General features: G+C 50.2%; 2 protein-coding genes across 5 annotated transcripts in view; one reads left to right on the top strand and one right to left on the bottom strand.

The window, feature by feature from the left end:
• Nucleotides 1-353: 353 nt before the first annotated feature.
• Nucleotides 354-4,377, bottom strand: ccr6b (chemokine (C-C motif) receptor 6b). Its single transcript, XM_076170549.1, has 2 exons — nt 4,163-4,377; nt 354-2,377 (listed from the first exon to the last, which is right to left on the bottom strand). Exon 2 carries the CDS (start codon nt 2,375-2,377, stop codon nt 1,283-1,285), a length of 1,095 nt encoding a protein of 364 aa, XP_076026664.1. The 5' UTR covers nt 4,163-4,377; the 3' UTR covers nt 354-1,282.
• Nucleotides 4,378-5,421: 1,044 nt separating this feature from the next.
• crybg1a (crystallin beta-gamma domain containing 1a) overlaps nt 5,422-21,699 on the top strand; it is a 34,479-nt gene continuing 18,201 nt past the window's right edge. For all 4 annotated transcript variants that reach the window (XM_076170573.1, XM_076170571.1, XM_076170572.1 and 1 more), the window contains exons 1-3: nt 5,422-5,925; nt 16,458-16,602; nt 19,712-21,051. In XM_076170573.1, coding sequence (XP_076026688.1) covers nt 5,525-5,925; nt 16,458-16,602; nt 19,712-21,051 — 1,886 coding nt within the window. In that variant the 5' untranslated portion in view covers nt 5,422-5,524. The remainder of the gene's footprint in view (nt 5,926-16,457; nt 16,603-19,711; nt 21,052-21,699) is intronic.

The raw sequence follows: 21,699 nt of genomic DNA, 5'->3' as shown, positions 1-21,699 counted from the left end.
AAATGTCAAACAGCAGATGTGAAGCTTTACACACTCTGAGACGAGTCCGTAAACGTCTCACCAATGATTCACTGTGACTCGCTCTGACATCAGAGACGGCACGATGTCCTCCCACCAAACGCTTCCTTATTAAAGTTTGACTGTCGTGTGTGTGTGTGTGTGTGTGTGTGTATCATAGTATCAAAGCTTAAGCTTGCTGAGGACATCCAGTGGTTGAAAGGGAGGAGTGATGAAGTTTGTTTACTTCCTGTTCTGGACTCTTGTGTTCCCCATCTTTTGTTAGATATCAGTGTGAGACACAAACAGCTGCATTTGCATCTTAACTTCCTTTTATTCTGCAGGTATTTACACACACACACACACACACACACAAACACTCATACATGTGATTTACACTCAAAGCCTCTTTGAAACGACTTTACATGTCACATAATTACATTTGTTCTGTTAAAATATGAAGAGGATCATTTAACTAAGAGTGTGTGAGTGTGTGTGTGTGTGTGAGTGTGAGTGAGCGAGTGATCGATCCCCCGTGTGTGTCGAGGATCTGCGACGTCTGCAATCTCCAGGTGAGAAAGCAGTTTGCTGGAAACCTCACCAGGTGGCGCTGTTGTGCTTAGACTGTTTTAGGACGCAACACAAACAATAATGCAAAAATATAAAATACAACTTATTATGACGCAACACTGACGGAGTGAAGCTGAGCTCATCTCCAAACATCTGACCTGCTGTGACTCTGACTGGAGTCACAGTCAAACATGAAGCATTGATGAAGGTGATGAAGCTCCTTACACGTGTTTAGCATGACATCATAAGGCACAGACGTTATAATAAATGATACATGTGGGGAGAAGTACGATAACAAACATCATAGATTTGTTCAGACTCACATTTTATTCAGCAACTCAGAGAAAATCCACCTTTAAATCTAAAATGACTCATCTACAGCCTCTATAGACTTTCAGCAGGTTTAGACTTCACCTAACTTCTCTTTGTTCTGCATTTACATGTTTGTGTCCCAGAACAACACACAGGATGTGGCCACATCCTGTTTCACAAAATATAGATTTCACTCAGAGTGCATTAACGTGATGCTTCTTTGACTCGGTAGGTGAAGGTTGAAGGGGAGGAGCCAAGAGATGAAGATGATGATGTATGGATGTGTCTGTGTACAAGGGAACTGAAGAAGCAAACCAGAGGAACATAGCTTCAATGTAGATGTGTGTGTGTGTGTGTGTGTGTGTGTGTGTGTGTGTGTGTGTGTGTGTGTGTGTCAGACGTCTCAGGCACTGAATGAGGACATGTTGTTGGAGAAGTCCTGAGACTTGTGTCCAGAGATGCAGACCTCAGTGGTCCCCTGAGGAGAGCGCTGGGTGGAGGAGATGTACTTCTTACCAAAGCACCAAAGGTCCACCATGATTTGGCGAAAGTGGCTCCTGAACTTCACCCCGATGAAGGCGTAGAGGACGGGGTTGAGGCAGCAGTGGAGGTAGGCCACCGTCCTGGAGACGGACAGAACCTGGAGCTTGATCTGCTCGGCCTCGCAGCTCCGCTCCTTGAACAGGGACAGCGTGTGGACCAGCAGGGCCACGTTGTAGGGGAGGTGGCAGAGGACGAAGACGGCGACCACCGCCAGGACCACGCGGACCGCCTTGTGCCTCTGGCTGCTCTGCGCGTGCAGCAGCGTCCACAGGATGCTGGCGTAGCTGAACACCATCACCACCAGAGGCAGCAGGAAGCCGATGGTCATCTGAAAGCTCGGGACCAGCAGCTTCATCAGCTTTGCCGTTTCCCCCCGGGTGAAGCTCAGCTGGCACATGACGCTCACACTGGGGTTCCCCCCCAGGTTCTCCTCTTCAAAGCGCTCTGTGTAGATGAGAGTGGGGATCGTCAAGGCGGCCGCAGACACCCAGACGGCGGCGCAGATCAGTCGGCCGTACATCAGAGACCTGGAGCGAGTGCCGAAGGAGCGGCGAGCCTGGACTATGGCCACATAGCGGTCGCTGCTGATGCAGGCCAGCAGGAACATGCCGCTGTACAGGTTGATGCTGTAGGCCGACCTCAGCAGCTTGCAGGCGGCGGAGCCCATGAGCCAATCCTGCCGCTCGTTATACACGATGAGCGGCAACGCCACCACAAAGAGCAGGTCGGCCAGCGCCACGTTGAAGAGGAACACGTCCGTCATGGTCTTGGCCTTCTTGTAGAACACGTAAGTGACGATGACGAGCAGGTTGCCGATCAGGCCGATGGCGCAGATGATGGAGTGGAGGTAGGCCTGGGTCAGGACCTCCACAGGGTCAGGGTCCAGGTCACAGAAGCCGTTGCCTGGGTCTTCGCTGTAGCTGTAGTCTGGAGCCTCAGTCGTCATGTTTGTCATCTGGAGGAGGAAGAGATTCAATCAAGGAACCGGAGAAAGATGAAGAAGAAGAAGAAGTACAGTATAATTTGCGGATGCACACAATCTTCTCATCACACCTCTGAGTTTCCTGCTCACCAGGCCACAATAAGAAGAGAGATAATGGTGAGCAGGTTCCACATGAGCCTGATGGTGGCGCTGTAACAAGCTCTTATTATTGACCTGTCACCTTTGACCTGTGAGTCACAGAAGTTTCTCTCGTGGATTCCTTAAGTCCATCTATGTATATAGGCCACGCCCACCATTTTCAAATGTTCACTAAACAGTTAATCTCCTACAACTTTGGGTCCAGATCTGACACCGGTCCAGCTGATGGACTCGGGTCTGGAGGACTTCTCGGCCTTGGCGGGGGCTCTAGCTCTCTGAGGTGCAATGAGGTCAAAGATCTGTGAAACTGAGCTGCCAACGCTGTGGTGCAACATCTGCTCCAGTCAGCACAAAGTGAGGCGGGCGTGGCCCTGATGAAGGTTGCGACCTTCACAGAATTCTGTGTTTGCAGGATTACAGCCTGCGTGCTACTTTGCTCCTTCCTGTGGTTTGACTTTGACCCGTTTTCTCTCGTGCTCATGCAGTCTGCTGCTAAGTCTTCATGTCTCTTTGATTTCAGGAGCTGATAACGATTCTTATCACCATGATGATCTTTAACTCTGTGCAGCCACATCAGAGAGACGCTTCTCTACATGTGAGAACAACAAGATGAGGTTAAGAGAGGCAACATGTCACACTCTGCACCCACATCTGTAGGCAGTGATTGAGCCTAAAGTCACACACACACACACACACTCACACAGTTTTAGTCATCATGACGTCTAAACATTCCATTTAATGGAGGAATCTTGTTTTCCTATCTTATAGAGTTCATTTACATTCTACAGTTATCTATGAATAAACTTTATAATGAGGTAGAACTATATATTATATTATATTACGATCATTTGGCAGACGCTTTTATCCAAAGCGACTGACATTACATTACCACCCATTACAGAAGGGGGGAGCAATTGAGGGTTTGGTGCCTTGCTCAGGGGCACCTCGGCAGGGACTCGAACCGGCGACCCTCCGGTTCCCAAGCGGAGGCTCTACCGACTCCCTATAGCCCTCAGCCTAGCCCTACTCCCTATAAGCAGCCTGAACTCACATCATAACACCAGCATTTAGAGCAGAAAGACTTAAAGTGTTAAAGAGTTAAAGTGGGCAACTGGTGAGGGAGGGAAAGGGAGAGAGAGAGAGAGAGAGAGAGAGAGAGAGAGAGAGAGAGAGAGTCAGTGTGTGTTTGTGTGTGTATCAACTTTCTACTCCATAAATCTGATTTAAGGAACAAACCCAGTAAAGTGAGAATGTGGCGATGTTCTTTATCTACAGTTTCACTTCTCTCTCCTCTCTCTCTTCTCTCTCCTCTCTCTCTTCTCTCTCCTCTCTCTCTTCTCTCTCTTCTCTCTCTTCTCTCTCCCCTCTCTCTTCTCTCTTCTCTCTCTTCTCTCTCTTCTCTCTCTTCTCTCTCCCCTCTCTCTTCTCTCTCTTCTCCCTCTTCACTCTCCCCTCTCTCCTCTCTCTCTTCTCTCTTCTCTCTCCTCTCTCTCTTCTCTCTCTTCTGTCTCAGCTGACTTCTAAACATTAGTGTGAGACTTTACAGAAGTGCAGCCTTTAGTTTCTGCTTTTTTCCCTTAAACTGTCCCATTTAAATGTCACATAAACATAAACGCTTAGAAAACCTAAGAGATGTGAGTGAGCAGGAGGCCGCGTTACCTTCAGAGAGACGAGTCCACTCAGCTCCTGGGTGCTTTGGGTCCAAAACCGAAGAAAGTGGCAGATCTGACCTCCTCACACACTCACACACTCTCTCTCACACACACACACACACCGCAGCTGCGTAAAGGCGTTCAGCAAAGAGACCTTTATGTCACAAACAGCGAGGTGAAACCACACAGGCTCATCTGGAGAGAAGCTCTGATCTTCCTCCTTTTGATGTGCATCTGATCTGCCCACCTGCCTGTTACAGCGCTTATCTGATGGTTGTCCTTTTTACATACAAACATACACACACACAGGCACACACACACGCACACACACACGCAGAACCATTGCACAGCGACGTTCCCAGTCTGATCAAGGTTCACATGCAGAAATGCAAAAGTTCTGCTGCAAGATTCCTTCCTTCCTCCGACCAACCAACTCAAAATCTGTTTCATTCTGCTTTTGCTTTCCCACCGTAAGAGTTCAGCCTCACTTTGTCATCACAAAGAACATTCAACACTTAGTTTCAATGTTTCTTTATCCTCAATTCACATTTTCTTTACATTTTTGCTGTAGTAACTTGGAAATATGACGAAGAAAAAGCTCAAGCCAAAGTTTGTGTTTGCAGGTGGTTACAGTCGCCATAGCTACAGTAACTACGTCTGGACCTGGACACTAAGCTCCTCCCCTCTTTACACACCGCTGTGACACATTAATGGAGAGCTCTGTGTGAGGTTGTGATTTAAAAACGGAGAAAGGAAGTAGTTTAGTCCCAAACAGCTTCACCACCAGGGGGCAGCGTTTCAGCGTGTTGACCTCCAGTCCAGCCAGCTCTCCTGTGGAAGTTAAGGTTCACTTTCATCCACTTTCATCCACTTCTCCAGGTCTGTGTCTGCAGCAGAACCTTCACCCCTCCATACTGTGACGCCCCCATGTGGAAATGACCGGGCAAGAAAGAAAAGAGGCTCGATACGGATTTATTATGATAGATACATTTTAGTGGTGCAAGTTGACTCACAGGCTGCAAGGCACACACACACACAGAGAGAGAGAGCGAGAGAGAGAGACACACACTCGTTTTCTCAAACTATTGCAACTTTATTCTCATCACATTGTGACTTTGTGTTCTTGTCTAAGTCTGTGTCAGACTGAGCTCAGTAGAACAAGATCCACAGGTGCATGAAGGGTTAACTACTCCTCCTCCTCCTCCCGCTCACCTGCACGCTGCCTCACCTGGCGGCGGCTCGTCCCGTGACTCTCTCTGCTCGTCCCGCTGCTTCACTCCCGCGGCGGCGACTCAAGCGGCGGACGCGTTCGCTCCTGCGCGGCGCTTTAACTTTGTTTGGATCAAAGCTTCCACTTCATCCGGACGACATGAGCAAATCCGGCACGCTGAGGGTGAAGAACTTATTCAAGTCAAAGTCCCTGGACAAGGAACACAAGGAGCACAAGGAGCACAAGGCGAAGGATGGAGCCCCGAGCAGCCCCGCGGACCTTTGGGTCACCTACCCGGGCAACCCCGGGGACCTGTGGGCCACATCCCCGGGCAGCCCCGGGGGGGACCTGTGGGCCACCTCCCCGGGCAGCCCCGGTCCCCTCAGCCCGGGGGACAGCGCCGCGCTGCCCGCGGACGCGCTGCCTGTTTCCCCGAAGGAGAAGAAGTCGAGGCGGCTGCTGTCGTTCAGGCTGAAGCGGAAGAAATCCAAACGCAAGGACGAGGGAGAAGAAGTGTTCTTCCCCGAGACCTTCGAGCAGGGCAGATTCAACCGACAGATGTGAGTTTGAAACCGCTTGGGGAGAAAAAGGGCAAAACGTTAAAGTCTGCTTGTGCTGAATGCGTCATTAAGTTGAGTTAATGAGACAATCTGAGTATTGATGACACTCTGATCAGAGAGGAGCAGCAGCAGGGTGAGCAGGGGCGCACACAGGGATCCAGGGGCCCCGGGCTCCTTTAGGGAAGCGTCAGCTCAGTAATACAGCAGCTCTGTGTAAAGACTCTAACCTGCAAGAGAAAGAGACGCAGGAGACAAAGGGACATTTATAATAAATAAAAATCCATCAATGAAGGTAACAATCAGTCAAGCATGCAGGTTAGTGTGAATGATACTGGAGATTAGAAGCTTTGATCCAACATCCAGTGCAAAACAAAGCAAAGATGCCAACGAGCCTCCACCCTGAAGCTCAACCTGCTGATGTAAACACAGGGTGAGGTCAGGATGAAGCTTATGTAGCCTGTCACGGCCCCCAGAGACCCAGGTCCTGTGAGTGTGTGTGAGGGTGCAGGCAGCAGGGTGTGATGGGCAGGAGGGCCCGGTGGTAACGGTTGCCCCCCCTGGCAGAGTTTGAAAATGAAGCAGTGCAGTTTGGACTTCCTGTTCCTGTTCAGCCTGTTTATTATTCATAGAAAGCTTTTTATCTAATTGGCTTTAAAAAGATAGAGAGACAGTAAAGGAGAGAGAGAGGGGGGTGAGGGAGGGAGGGAGGGAGGGAGTCACTTCACTCTGAGCTCTGGAAGCCGTCGTGCAGCTTCTCCTACGTTGTTCAAATATTTGATGTTGTGCCGTCGCTCACTTTGTAAGATGTGTAAAGTGAAGTGCAGGTCGACTCCGGCCTGAACAATGACTGCTGAGGTGCCCAGGGGCAAGGCACTCGACCCCAGCTTCACCCCTCCCATTCGGGGGCAAGACTGTGCCTGTGTGGACGTGGGAATGTGGGGCGTGTGTGTGTGTGTGCGTGTGTGTGTGGGCCTCAGATGATCCTCGCTCTGATCCGGCTCCACTTCTGCTCACCTGAGTTTGATCGTGTTGTGATCTCTGCTTCCTGTGTTGTTAGATGAACGTTTATACGCACACAGTGATGTCAGCTGTGCCAGTGTTGCGTAACACTTGGGCGCTGTTATGAACAAACCTGCCGTGCAGGAATGACACAAAGTTAATCACATAATGACCTCACAAACCTGAGGCTGCTCAGCTGCTTTCCTTTTCCTATTTTAGTATTAATATGTCCACACACACACACCCACACACACACACACGAGGCGTGTGATCACAGACGCACACATGACCGTACCTGTTTACTCTGTGACAGCAGCACGGTCATTTCCTGAATCTGTCAATCGTTCAAAACAATAAGACAGACAGAGAGAGATATTGTGTGTGTGTGTGTGTGTATGTGTGTGTGTGTGTGTGTGTGTGTGTGTGTGTGTGTGTGTGTGTGTGTGTGTGTCTCTTCTTGGTCTTTTCTTTAGATGCATGTCTTTCTGTTCACACACAAGCTGAGAGGTCAAAGGTCATGTGCGTGTGCTGAACTTGTGTGTTTGTTGTGCTGCAGGCGGACTCCAGCTGAATGTGACCCGGTCAGTGTCAGGTTGCTGTGTTGACTGTAGCAGCAGCAGCTCGTCGGGCTCCCATGAGCGTGTGGCAGTGTTTTCACAACCGTTCAGGTTTGATGCTGACTCAGCGTTTACACTGAGCGGAACATCAAACCTGGAACAGTTGGGATCTCTAACGTGTGGCTGCTTTCTTCATTTCCTGCCTGTTGTGTTGGTGGGGCGGTGGACGCCTGTGATGTGTTTCTGACGTGTGCGTTTCACTCTGAGACCTTGACACTCTCTGATTTACTGCTTGTTTGCTCCGTCACGGCCGCTTTTACAACTAGTTTAGATGTCTGAGAAGTGAAGGGGCCCGCTGATGGAGCCCTGGGGTTCACCACCGGGTATCGGCTCTGCATCAGACAAACCGCTTTCACTCATACAGGTTGAACTGGTTGAAGTCCATCAATAACTCACAGAATCTCCAGCAGAATCAGTGAAAAGCAGCCACACACACACACACACACACACACACACACACACACACACACACACACACACACACAGGAGTGATTGTTGTGAGTTGAATATTACACTGGGACGTCTTGAGATGAAGGTTGTGTCTGAGTCTTCTGCTGCAGGTTGGGCTGAGTCTGATCAGCTGAGCAGAGGGAAATCCCTTCAGACTGCAGCTTGTTTGTCCTCTTGTCTCCTCAAAGGGACACAACGTCTCTGTTGTTTTGACTTGTTGGACTCTGACTAGCAGAACACTCGATAAGTGAGCCGTCACACGAGTGCAGCCTGAGAACGCATCAGCTGTTTGTGTGTGTGTGTGTGTGTGTGTGTGTGTGTGTGTGTGTGTGTGTGTGTGTGTGTGTGTGTGTGTGTGTGTGTGTGTGTGTGTTCTTGTTACTCTTTTTCACAATAATTACAGGACAGATCTTTCCCTGTAATGTGTCAACGCTGATTGGAGTCTGATGCTGACTCACTTCCTGTTTGCCAGCGATGCCTGTGTCAGATCTCAATCCACTTTGATGGATTGTTTGCTTTCTGAGGCTTTCAGTTTGTTTACATGCATTAAACCTTCAGTTTAACTCAGATAACCGCAACAAATCCATTTGTTTTATCATGTCAACATCACAATGTGAATAGAATTCACATCAATCAGCGATGCGATTGTAAATCATTCAGGCATGAACACATCAGAGCTCACCTCCTCCTCCATGGGAGCTCCTGAGCTTCAGGCCTGAGCTTCATGTGGGGGCTTCGTGTGTGAGCTTCATGTGTGAGCTTCAGCTTCATGTGTGAGCTTCAGCTTCATCTGTGAGCTTCATGTGTGAGCTTCATGTGTGAGCTTCAGCTTCATGTGTGAGCTTCAGCTTCATGTGTGAGCTTCAGCTTCATCTGTGAGCATCATGTGTGAGCTTCAGCTTCATCTGTGAGCTTCATGTGTGAGCTTCGTGTGTGAGCTTCAGCTTCATGTGTGAGCTTCAGCTTCATCTGTGAGCTTCATGTGTGAGCTTCATGTGTGAGCTTCAGCTTCATGTCTGAGCTTCATGTGAGCTTCATGTGTGAGCTTCAGCTTAATGTGTGAGCTTCAGCTTCATGTGTGAGCTTCATGTGTGAGCTTCATGTGTGAGCTTCATGTGTGAGCTTCAGCTTCATGGTTGAGCTTCATGTGTGAGCTTCAGCTTCATGTGTGAGCTTCATGCGTGAGCTTCATGTGTGAGCTTCAGCTTCATGGTTGAGCTTCATGTGTGAGCTTCATGTGTGAGCTTCAGCTTCATGGTTGAACTTCATGTGTGAGCTTCATGTGTGAGCTTCATGTGTGAGCTTCAGCTTCATGGTTGAGCTTCATGTGGTAGCCTGCAGCACAGCAGACTGACTGTTATTTAAATGACTCCAGGCTCCAAACTAGAGGAGCAAGTTCCCGTTTCCTCCCTCCTCAGTGTGCAGGAAGTTATAAAGGCTCTTTGTTTCTCTGAGTCACTTTGATCTAATTGATAAAGATTTCAACCATTCATCAATGTGTTTGCATGATAACAGAAATAAAACTGTCTCAGTAAAGTAAAGAGTGTGAACATCCGGCTCTGAGGTGTGTAGAGGCAAATGAGCTGAGATGTTTGACATGAACACACACACACACACATACATTAGACTGGGGTGTGTGTGTGTGTGTGTGATGAGGCTGCAAGGCTTCATTCATTCATCACGCATTTATCTTACGCTTATTTTATCTGTGTGTGTGTGTGTGTGGGCTCGTGGCTGTTCAGCTCTGGACTCACTGCTCGTCCTCCCTGCTGTCTGTCTGTCAGTCAGTCAGCAGTTTGAGTGACACATCAGTCACTCTCTGCTGCTCTGCGGTTGCGGCTCAGGCAGCATAACTGAATATTTACAAACGTTAAACTGGTACTGCTGCATTACTCTGGATCTCACTGCTGCCGGTGCCAAGTCGCACCCTGTGATGCATTCAGGCGCTGCGACTGGCCGGACGCTGGTACTCACGCCAGGCAGACAGACAGGCAGACAGACAGGCATTACATTACATTACATTACGACCATTTGGCAGACGCTTTTATCCAAAGCGACTTACATTACATTACCACCCTTCGCAGAGAGGGGAGCAATTGAGGGTTCGTTGCCTTGCTCAAGGGCACCTCGGCAGGGGCTCGAACCGGCGACCCTCCGGTTCCCAAACGGAAGTACTACCCACTGAGCCACTGCCTCCCTCAGGCAGGAGTCACAGCAACAACTTCACCTTAACTTAGACTGAGTGAGGCTGCAGTTTGACTTTACTAAGGAAGGAACAGAGGTGGATCCTCCTCCGACTTCACTTAGGAGGGGGTGGAGGGGAGGAGAGAGGGGGGAGGAAGGGGGGGCGGAGTTATTTGCTGAAGGGGGAATTTGTGTGAGAAAAAAAGTGAAATCACTCACAGGGATGAACGTCGCTCCAGGGAAGAGGGGTTGTGAAATCCAGAGCGGCAGTTTTAACTGACAAGAGCTGGCAGGCAGCAGAGCGCTCGTTTATCACCTGTGGAGGATGAAGAAGACGGGGAGATGTGTGTGTGTGTGTGTGTGTGTTTGGTGTGTTTGTGCAGCAACAGGGTGAATGTTTGATCCCTACAGTCAGAGCTGCAGGGTGACTGAGCTTTAAACCAGAAGAGCTCTGGAACACAGCAGAGCAGATAAGAGCAAGCAGAGGACGAGGAAGACATGGATACAAGGGTAGAATAAAGCTTAGCAAGCATAAAGAATAGAATTATAATATTAGATCAGATAGAATCAGATAAATAAAAACAAAAATACAAAAACAAATCCTGAAATATCTGCCAGTGTCATTAAATTATAATAAAGAAGTTTAAATCTAAGTTTTCGGAATTGCGTCACTGACTGAGTCTGCAGGATAGAACCTGACTCCTGACCTTTGACCCTGGAGCTCTGTCCTGGCCTGTAACAGCAGGCATTGCAAGGAAACGCAGTAGAAGCAGAGAGTCCTGCAGAGGATCCACATGGATCCACCAGAGTCCAAAGACCTGCAGACCTGCAGAGACGCAGGCTGGGCTGCAGCTCTCAGATCTTTATCCTCGTCCTTATTTGTCTCCTGTCACTGCGTTGTTATTTAGCCAACAGATCTGTCTGCAGCTGTAATTGAAAAGCAGGCTCAAGGGCATCCAGGTCAGGCAGAGCGCCTGAACCTGCTGCTGACAGGAAGTGGCCCCAGGGCTTCACAGAGGATCAGGACTTCATTACAGGATTCATTTGTTGACGGTAACTCACACTTTTGTCTTTTCACCGCTGAGCTTTGACAAAAATTAGAGATGACTCAGCGATCTTGATTTCATACCTCTGCCAAGGCCAAACAGAACAATGGGTGTCTTGTCCTCAGCTAAACAGTGAAGAGAAGGTTGAGACGAGCCGATCCAGACTCTCCACATGTTCACGCTCAAGCTGCAGGGGGAGGAAAACTGTGGAGACAAAGTTCAACTGTGGAAAATCTAGTTGGGTACAAAGGGGCGTGGCCTATAAGGGAAGATGACTGGTTATTCCATCACCGCCATCAGGCTGAGCCAGGACCTGACCCTGAAGCCTCTCAGGCCAAACCATGACCCACATGGGGTCACAGCAGTGCAAGTCCTGACTGGGACTGTGTGTGTGTGTGTGTGTGTGTGTGTGTGTGTGTGTGTGTGTGTGTGTGTGTGTGTGTGTGTGTGTGCGCGTCCATGTTGTGTCCAGCTGTCCAGTGTCGGTCTGAGCTGCTGTGTTTGTGCAGAAGCAGAGTAGATGTTTCCACCAAAGACAAACTGGCGCCTGTAGAGTGGAAAACCCTCGCCTGCCCGCTCTCTCGCCTGCTCCCTCTCTCTCTCTCTTTGCTCGCTCGCTCACTTGGTGCCACCGCTGCTGCTGCTGGTTTTTTCCATGTGCCTATAAAACCCACAGCCCCAAATTACAGCCTGAAGTTTGTGGTCCAAAGCTGTTTTTGGTGAATGTAGGAAACAGTCGGTCCGTCCCTGCAGATGAAGATGAAGATGAGTCACTCAGGCTATTCTCTCTTCAGTCAGGGTTTCTCTGCTCCATCAAGCTCAGACCAGTGAGATGAACATCAGATGAGTCACGACACCAAAACTGAGCACCCAAACTATTTACCCTCAGAGTTTAAGACCTGAGCGTTGTGTTTTCACTCATGTTGCTCTGCAGGATGACTGTGAGCAGCATGAACCTGGGTGTGTAGGTTGGGTCTGATCCAGGGAAGAACGTGGTGCTGATCCCAATCTGGATCTGTCCTGGGATGGTGCTTCCTCTCAGCGCTACGGCTAATTTGGGAGAACGGCGTCCAAAGCCTCCGGGTGATCTTCCTCTAGGTGTGACCTGGTCCAGATCCAGGTGATCTTCCTGTAGGTGTGACCTGGTCCAGATCCAGGTGATCTTCCTGTAGGTGTGACCTGGTCCAGATCCAGCTGAGCAGAGAATCACTGTGAAGCCTCAGACAGGGACAGAAACCTACCAGGACCAGATTCAGTGAGACGTAAACTAATCTCACATCTTCACCTGGATGAAGAGGAAGGCTCTGTTTGTAATGACTGATTGATCTTTAAGTGTGCAGTCAGATTTCCTCCTCTGATACCAAACATATTCAGAGATGAGACACACGTGATTGTGTTCAGGATCAATCAGCTGGAGTAAATCTCAGGTTGATGGAGCTCAGACTCAGATTCATATCAGAAGAGGAGGAAGAGGAGGAGGAGGAGGAGGCGGTCAGGCGTGTTGAGTCGTTCTGTCCATGAGCTGCATCGTGGAAGCAGAGCAGAGCAGTCTGTTTGGTTTACTCTGAGACTGAGTCATGGTGTGTTTGGATCGCAGTGTCACGTTGTTGTGTAGCAAAGTCTCCACGCCTGTCCCTCTGTCCCTCTGTCCCTCTGTCTCTCTGTCCCTCTGTCCCTCTGTCCCTCTGTCCCTCTGTCTCTCTGTCTCTCTGTCCCTCTGTCCCTCTGTCCCTCTGTCTCTCTGTCTCTCTGTCTCTCTGTCCCTCTGTCCCTCTGTCTCTCTGTCCCTCTGTCTCTCTGTCCCTCTGTCTCTCTGTCCCTCTGTCCCTCTGTCCCTCTGTCCGTCTCTCCCTGTTCAGTCTGATACTCGTCTCTATAAATAACCCCCTCTCCCCCTTAATGACAGTGTGGAGGTGGAATAATCTGACGGTCGTCCTTTCGTTCAGTGTTTAGTAGTTAATTACCTCTGTCTGTGTGTGTGTGTGTGTGTGTGTGTGTGTGAGCTGGATTGCAGGGTGTTAACGCAGCATAATCCCTCCATTGTTGTCCTTTTGTGCAGCAGCAGGCCTTCAAACAGCCTGAAACATAAAGCTGAGGGAGCAGCAAACAGGCGCGCAGGGATAAAGTAAACACCAAACACACACACACACACACACACACACCTTTAAGGCTGTAAAGGAGTGGAGCTCACTTCAGTTTGTGTCAGAATGTTTCTTTCCTCTGTCAGAGAAAGCCAGTATTGTTTAACAGAGGGGTGTAGTTCCTGAGGTCGACCAGCGGGGGCGTCTCTCTCACACGCCCCCCCTGCCTGGGACCTGCAAGTGGTGTTCATGTTTACAACAGACAGAGAAGAGTCTGAGGAGAGAAGGAGGAACGAGTTTAATGAGGGAGAAAGTCTCAGGGGAGGGGGGGGGGGGGGGGGGGCAGGGAGACAGGCAGGTAGAGAGACAGACAAGCTGCAGCAGAGCGCCCAAAGCTCTGGACACTCTGGCCGCTCCCAGCTCTCACTCATAACATCTGCTTCACATCTGCTTCACATTCACACTGAGGCAGAGGAGTTACTGCACAAGGACAACAGATGAAGATGAAGATGCAGTGATGCAGCGTTCTTCTCCTCTGCAGGTCTCTAATGGACCCACATGGATCCGTGCGGTCCTGTGCAGTTGTGTGCTCCTGTTCTCCCACGCTGACTCATAATCCCCTCGTCGCTCCTCAGTGTGAGTCAGAGCTTGAATCGGTTCCATCCCTTGTGTTGAGCTCGGCTCCTGAAGCTCCGACTGCAGCTTCGCCTCCTCACTGCTTCATTTGTTTATTCTGCTGTAATCAGGGCCTCACCTGTGTGTGTGCGCGCGTGTGTGTGTGTGTGTGTGTGTGTGTGTGTGTGTGTGTGTGTGTGTGGTTGCTCAATTCCTCTGTATTGTGTGAGGTCTGCACACGTCTGCACGTCTGCTTCAGACTGGTTTGGTTGAGCTTTTCTCAGGTCAGCAGTATTCAGACAGTTTAGGTATGAAGCAGATCTTCATCCACGCCCTCGTCATCGTCACCGTCCATACCTTTAGCAGCTGAGATCTTAAAGTGAGGGGGCGGGGCCGACGACCTCCATCTACGACACAAACATCTCCCAGTGTCCGTCGGTCCAGTTGTCCCTCAGTGGGCCGGGCGGTGCTGCGAGCCGGATCTCCTCACATTCCTTACCTGCACAAATGCTTTGGGAATGACATCAGTTTCCATGGAGACTCGGAGACATCAGAGCTTGAGACACTGGGGCTTTTGTGAGCCCGGGTTGTGGACGTGTTGGAGCTGGTTTGTGTCTCTGAGCTCTGAGGAAGAAAACCTTCAGGTTCAAAGGTTCCCAACGCTTCTGAGCTCCGTTTGTGTTTCATAACAACCCGTCGGTCGCTTTAGTCGCCTGGCTGTGAGTCGCCGTGGTAATGAAGCGACCCTGGTGACCTCTCATACCAGGCAGTGACACCCAAGCCAAGGGAGCACAATGTGTGAGAGTCCTGCAGTCTCCATGAAGTCTGGGCCTCTCCGTGGTGTCATTCATCTGCTGGTTCTGCTGGGTTGCTGGGTTACATGGCTGCGTGGCGTCACCTGGTCTTGTGTTGGGCCTGGTTTGCTGCTTCCTCCGCCCTGCAGCGTCACGTTTCTCTGCTTCTTCCCCCAGCATTGTTAGAGGAACATGAAGGTGTGCTGAGCTTCAGGTCCATATCAGGTTCTGTCCTGCTCTTTTGTCTTTTTTATCTCTCACACTTCAGCTGTGCCTGATTGTGACAGAACTACACACAGACGTAGATGCTTCTTCCTCTCCTGTGTGAGGGCCTGTAGATGTCCTGATGTGGTTGTGATCACATGATCACGCTGTTGTTGTCTTATCTGATGGGTGCGGCTGCGTCGTGCCGCTGCCTCGCTCAAAGAATGTAAACATTGTTGATTCTTGGCCCCAGCTGTGATCTGACTGCAGGTGTAGGAGATGAATCAGTGAGGAACTGTAACTCATCTGACTGTTTACAGTTTGCTGCAACAATCACTCAGTCAACATGTAGATAATTGATACCTTTAAGTTGTTTTTATGAGTCATGACCCGCCGAGCAGAAAACCGAGAGACTGCTGCCCCCTGGTGGCAGAACGGGGAACTCAGGTACGACAGAGAGCTGAGCTGTGACGGCTGCTTTCATTTCTACAGCTTTGCCTTCATTTAGGAGGTCAGAGGTCACAGCTTACAGCTCAGAACACTATTAATGATAATAATGATAACAATAATAACAATAATTATAACTTTATCTTTACACTTTTATTTCATTCTTGTAGAAACAATATAGTCCTTCATTTATATTTCTGTGATTTTACATTGACGTTCCTTGCTTTGCACACACACACACACACACACACACACACACACACACACACACAGAAAACATTCCTTCAAACATATGACGTATGAAGCTTGCGTCCCTTTGCTGTCAGTATAAGTACAGACGTGTCCCTCTCTCATCTTCGTCTTGTCTTCGTCTCATCTTCGTCTTTGTCCCTGCTGCTCTTCCTCACTTTGTGTCCTCAAACTGCTCCGTCCAGATTCCATGTAAAGTGCCTGATAATGCTTAGCGTGATCGAGGGAGCGAGCTGTCACGTCTCACATGTGTCATGGAATGCTCACCGCAGCTCTAATTGCTCTGCGCGTGCCGTGTGCCTCTGGGCCGCTCTGTCGTCTGTCCGGTGTCGCTCTGTCTCGTCCTCAGTGAGAGCGTGAAGACAGAAGCGGTTTGATCAGCCGGCTCGTCGCACGGCGGTGAGACTCGTACAAACATGTGACCACCAGAATAGATTCAATTACAAACTAATGAAGTCAAAGCACAAACAGGAAGAGGAAGAAGAGGAAGAAGAGGAAGAAGAGCAGAATTAAGACAAAGAAATGTTCAAACTGGAAATTTAAACAAAGAAAAAACTGAACTGGAACAGGAGAGAGGTTGTATTTGTTGTTTCCAGACTGTGCACGCACGCACACACACACACACGCACACACACACACACCTTCCCTCCACTGCACAACATTTACATTTAAAGGTAAAGAAGTAAAAAATGTTTGATGACATAATACAACAGAGACACAGGACAGAAAGATGGAAAACAAAGGCTGATGACATAACATCCTCCCTCTCTCTCCCCCTCTCTCTCCTTCTCCCTCTCTCTCACTCTCCCTCTCCCTCCCCCCCTCTCTTTCCTGCCGCTCTATCAGGAGCTACGACCAGCTGAGTGTGAGCACCGAGTGCAGTTTCCGCACTGAGTCTGAGTGGGACCCTACTGAGTCTGAGCGCTCGTCCATGATCAGCTTCGACATGGCTCAGCCTCACAGCCCCGGCTCGCCCTCCAAACTCTTCAAGGTGTGTATTCCCTTCACACTCTGCTGCCTGTTTGATCTGTCCTCGTGTTTCATAGTAGTTTAGTTTCATTCTGAACTCTGAGCTCTAAACTCTGTTAGCTCTGCCTCACTCTGTGTGTGTGTGTGTGTGTGTGTGTGTGTGTGTGTGTGAACAGAAACGTGTGTGAATCTAATCTGGGGGTGTGGTTGAATACTTTTGCATTCCTCAGATATCATCCAGCTGTTTTACTAGAAACTGTGACAAATGTTTACCTGACTGAAGCCAGACCTCCTGACTGATCATGACTGAACTAACTCACTAACTCACTCACTCACTCACTCACTCACTCACTCACTCACTCACTCACTCACTCACTCACTCACTCACTCACTCACTCACTCACTCACTCACTCACTCACTCACTCACTCACTCACTCACTCAAGTCAAACTTTCATTTCGGTCTTCATCCACAGCATCACATGACACACAAACACACACACACGCACACACACACACACACACAGGGGTCACATCAGGGTCTGAGAATTGATAAATGCTCCATGTTATCATCTTAGAGAAAGTGAAGAAATGCATTGTTCTCTTTGCTCACACACACATGCACACACACACGCGCACACACGCGCACACACACAGGCCAAATGCACAACCTCCTTATTGTAGGTAACAACAGAGAGAATAGAAACAGTTCATACAGGTACTGTGTGTGTGTGTGTGTGTGTGTGTGTGTGTGTAAACTTCTGATATTGACTTATTCAGCATTCAACTCAGCATGTTGTTGATATTTCATTGATCTATTCTGTTTCTGACGACTGTCACATTGTCGTGATGACATCATCTGTTTCAGCCTCTAACCTGAGGGCCGTCTGCACAGTAAACATGGAGCTGAGCCCAACGTCCCTTTAACTTTAAACGCTCCCCTGGGCTGTGTGACATACACACTCACTCACTCACTCACTCACTCACTCACTCACTCCCTTACTCACTCCCTTACTTGCTTGCTTGCTCACTCACTCATTCACTCACTCCCTTACTTGCTTGCTTGCTCACTCACTCATTCACTCACTCCCTTACTTGCTTGCTTGCTCACTCACTCATTCACTCACTCCCTTACTTGCTTGCTTGCTCACTCACTCATTCACTCACTCCCTTACTTGCTTGCTTGCTCACTCACTCACTCACTCACTCACTCACTCCCTTACTTGCTTGCTTGCTCACTCACTCACTCACTCACTCCCTTACTTGCTTGCTTGCTCACTCACTCACTCACTCACTCACTCACTCACTCCCTTACTTGCTTGCTCACTCACTCACTCACTCACTCACTCACTCCCTTACTTGCTTGCTTGCTCACTCACTCACTCACTCACTCCCTTACTTGCTTGCTTGCTCACTCACTCACCCTCTCACTCACCCTCTCACTCACCCTCTCACTCACTCTCTCACTCACCCTCTCACTCACTCTCTCACTCACCCTCTCACTCTCTCACTTGTTGCTCAAACCTGTTTTGAAGCCGTCAGTCTGTCACAGCGTCGCTCTCTCACAGGCGATCAATTCCATAACAATAACTTTGATTGGATGAGACTGAGAGCTGATCCTTGTTGCATCCATGCAATAAGGAAGTGGACTGTAACACACACACACACACACACAGATATGGTTTCATATCTCCACCTCCACAGATCTCAGAGGATCTTGACTCTGAGCACAGAGGGACGCAGGGAAACATTCAGGGATTGAAACTCATGGCCGACTGAGGCGCTTTGTTTGTTTCTGCTTTCGTGTCTCAGCGGCGAGTCATTTCTGAACACAAACGACTGGAAGGTACGACACTCACGCCGCAGAACTTCACTTTTGTTTAGATATGAACCGGAAGACCCAGATCCTGGGTTTACTCAGAGAGAGAGCTGCTGAGCTGTGAGTGAATCTGCTGCAAGTGTGTGTCCTGAGCTCAATCTGCAGGCTCACTGGGCCTCTGACCACTTATTACACAATACAACATGTAGGCACAGAGCTGCAGCACACACACACACACACACACACACACACTCGTGCCGTTGATCAGCTCAGAGGTAGGGAGGGTGTGGTGAGCTCCTGCAGGCCCGGCCACGCCCTTTGGATTCCTCTGGATTGTGGCGTGTGGCAGGATTCTCACCGTGTAGCCACCATGCAAACCATCCTGCCTGAGAGTCGGGACACTCGCTCAGAGTCTCAGGCTCAGCAGGACGCTCTGTTCACCCGGGTTAAGACACACACACACATTCATTTTATCTGCTGCGTGTGGATTCATGGATTAGATTGATGTTTCACTCCAGATCCTCCTCACGTCAACATGGTACGTACGGGTTTACACTGAGCTCCGTCCGTCCGTCCCTCTGAGACGGGCAGAGGGGAGGGACGGCTTGGTGTGCTCTCTGTGTGTTATATTATTCTATATGATGTCGTTGTGCACAGTGTAGGAGTGTTTGTTTACACATCCGTGCGTCCTGCTGTGAGGATCCGCCTCCTTATTGATGATTCACCTGCAGTAATCTGCTGCCTGCCTGTGACCCTTGAGCCGGGCATCACTAAAGTTTGATATCGTTCTAGTTAATAATTTCACAGCCTGATTGTCATTCCAGTGTGTTGGCAGTCAACAGGGAGTCTTGTTGTTGTGTCAGTGTGGCTCCAGTTTGTTTCCTGTTTGCTTCTCCTTGTCTCAGTCGCACTCAGAGACCACAACCTCCAAACTATGGTCTCACTGCTGCCAAGGTCAGGGGTCAAACAAATCAGAGTCTGATTACGCAATACAAAGGACTAGGGTTGAATCTGATGAACTCTGTGTGTGTGTGTGTGTGTGTGTGTGTACAGTGAGCTTCCTCCCACATTGACTGAATGGATGGATGACGACAACACATTCTCCTTCTTCTTCTCCTTCTCCTTCTCCTTCTTCTATAGTGTCTTATACAGGATGAAGCACATTACAGTTATTTCTCCGTGCGGCGTTGCTGTGAACATAGCTGTTGCAGATCACAGCTTTCGCTTTCCTGTGATCTGTTTCCACTGTGCAGAGCCAAAAACAACAGGCGTGGCCCGGCTGAGTGTTTACCTTTCTGTTTGTCACCTCGCAGAACCCGGAGGACAAGAAGGGAGTGTTTGATCGTATCAGCAGCTTCTTCAACACCAGGAAGAGGAGGAGCAGCAGCAGAAAGCAGTCAGACGGCACAGAGGGAAGTTCGCCCAGCACCCAGGTGTCCCCCGTGCCCCCCGCGACCCCCGTGTCTCCACGTTCTCCCCAGGCGTCAGAGGAGGACGGGCAGAAGACGCCCACTCCCTCTCGTAAGCAGGGCCAGCTGAGCCGGCTGGATGGGGGGGGCGGCGGCAGCGCGGTGAGCTCCAGCGTCACCAGCCTGGCGTCTGACACGGCGCTCCCGTTTGCAGACAGCAGCAGCAGCGGCCATGGCAGCGTGAGGGAGCTGCACGTGTGCAGGGTGAGCACGGCCCACGGCTCCAGGAATTCTGGAAATGTGACTCCCACCCCTGCTGACCTGGCAACCTCGACACACACCAGTACAGATTTGGGCTCGGAACAAGGGTTTCTGCAGTCAGTGGTGCAGGAGGTGAACAAGAGCCTGCAGGTCAACCTGGAGGAAACCATCATGAAGGACGCAGAGACCTCCGGCCGGGACAAGACGGCTGTCCCCTCCCTGAGAAAGACCATGGCCGCCCCCAAGTCACCCAACCTCACCTCCATAAGCTTGGAATCCAAGAAGACGTCTGTGAGGAGTGACGGGAGCGTGCACAGCAGCGGCCTGTCGGGAATCAGGTTAGGCTCTTCATCTCGCATTGCCACCGCCTCACACACCATCAAGCCCCAACAGGACGCAGAAGACGGCAGAGACAAAGCCAGGAAACACGCTGCCAACGTGCCCAGCCTCTCACCCGACAAGGAGGAAATACCTCGCAGTGATTCTCCTGTTCAGCTACACAAAGCCATATGGGTGGAAACACACCTGGGCGCGGAGGAGGAGGAGGAGGGGCGGTGGGAGGGGGAGGGGCAGGGAGGCTTCGGGAGAGAAAGGGAGGAGGACTTCCGCGCCGACTCGCCTCCCGTTCTGGCCATAGCTGTGATTGTGATTCCCGAGGACGACTGGTTTCCTGAGGCTGCTCCGGGCGGCCCTGCTCCCCCCCCACACGCTGCTCCGTCACATGGCAGGCTGCCAGAATCAGCCGTCTCCTTGGCAGCGACTACAGGGGACTTCCAAACAAACGCTCCCCCGCCAGAGGAGCCCAGCACCGCCACCAGGAGAAGCTCCTCTCAGGACAAACACGGCCCCAAAGAAACCCGTGTGACGCGCAAGACGGTCAGGCTGCCGTCCAAGCACAACCCGCTGCCCCACAAGGCCCCGGAGAGCCCGCGGAGCAGCGCGGAGGAGAAGCCGGAGCGACGGGAGGCTGCAGAGGAGAAACGGTGAGTATCTGTGAGAGAGCCTGTGTGTTTGTTGTGTCAGAGCCCCTTTGATGCGGCCAAGAAGGAGGCAGGGAGCGAAACCTGAGCTCAGAGTTCCCATCAGGCATTGTGCTCCGGGAGAACAATACACAGTAAACCTGCACTGAGCCTCTGAAATATTCAGTCAGTTCACATGCCGTCACACTAAAGCTGACATGTTTCCATGAAACAGCTCCGAACACAAACGGCTCTGAATCAAGCAGAGATTATTCCTCTGCTCACGTTCGCTTTGTTTACCTTCGGTTGTTCATCACAGAACTCGACAGGCCAGCAGCAGGGCTTTTGTTGGACTTTTGGTTGCTTGGTCACACACACACACACACACACACACACACACACACACACACACACACTTAGAGGAAGAGGAAGAGTCATGAAGCTGTGACCTGAAGCCTTTATAAACCTGGAACATGAGCTAAGGTCCATCAGTGTGGAACACACACACACACACACGCACACACGCATACGCGCACACACAAACACATGCGCACATGCACACACGCACACACGCACACATGCACACACACACAGTCAGTGAATGATTAATACCTTAATAGGTAATAGATAAACTGATATAACCAAAGTTAATGATATTCAGTGAACTTTTTG

This window comes from Genypterus blacodes, unplaced genomic scaffold, assembly GCF_046128005.1.
Source record: "Genypterus blacodes isolate CSIRO-AG114 ecotype Tasmania unplaced genomic scaffold, CSIRO-AGI_Gbla_v1 ptg000224l_1, whole genome shotgun sequence".
NCBI classification, from domain to species: domain Eukaryota; kingdom Metazoa; phylum Chordata; class Actinopteri; order Ophidiiformes; family Ophidiidae; genus Genypterus; species Genypterus blacodes.
This window is presented reverse-complemented; position numbering and strand designations above follow the sequence as displayed.

Bases quoted from the DNA above. Each gene is read 5' to 3' on its own strand.
- ccr6b (XM_076170549.1), bottom strand. From the start codon at position 2,377: ATGACAAACATGACGACTGAGGCTCCAGACTACAGCTACAGCGAAGAC.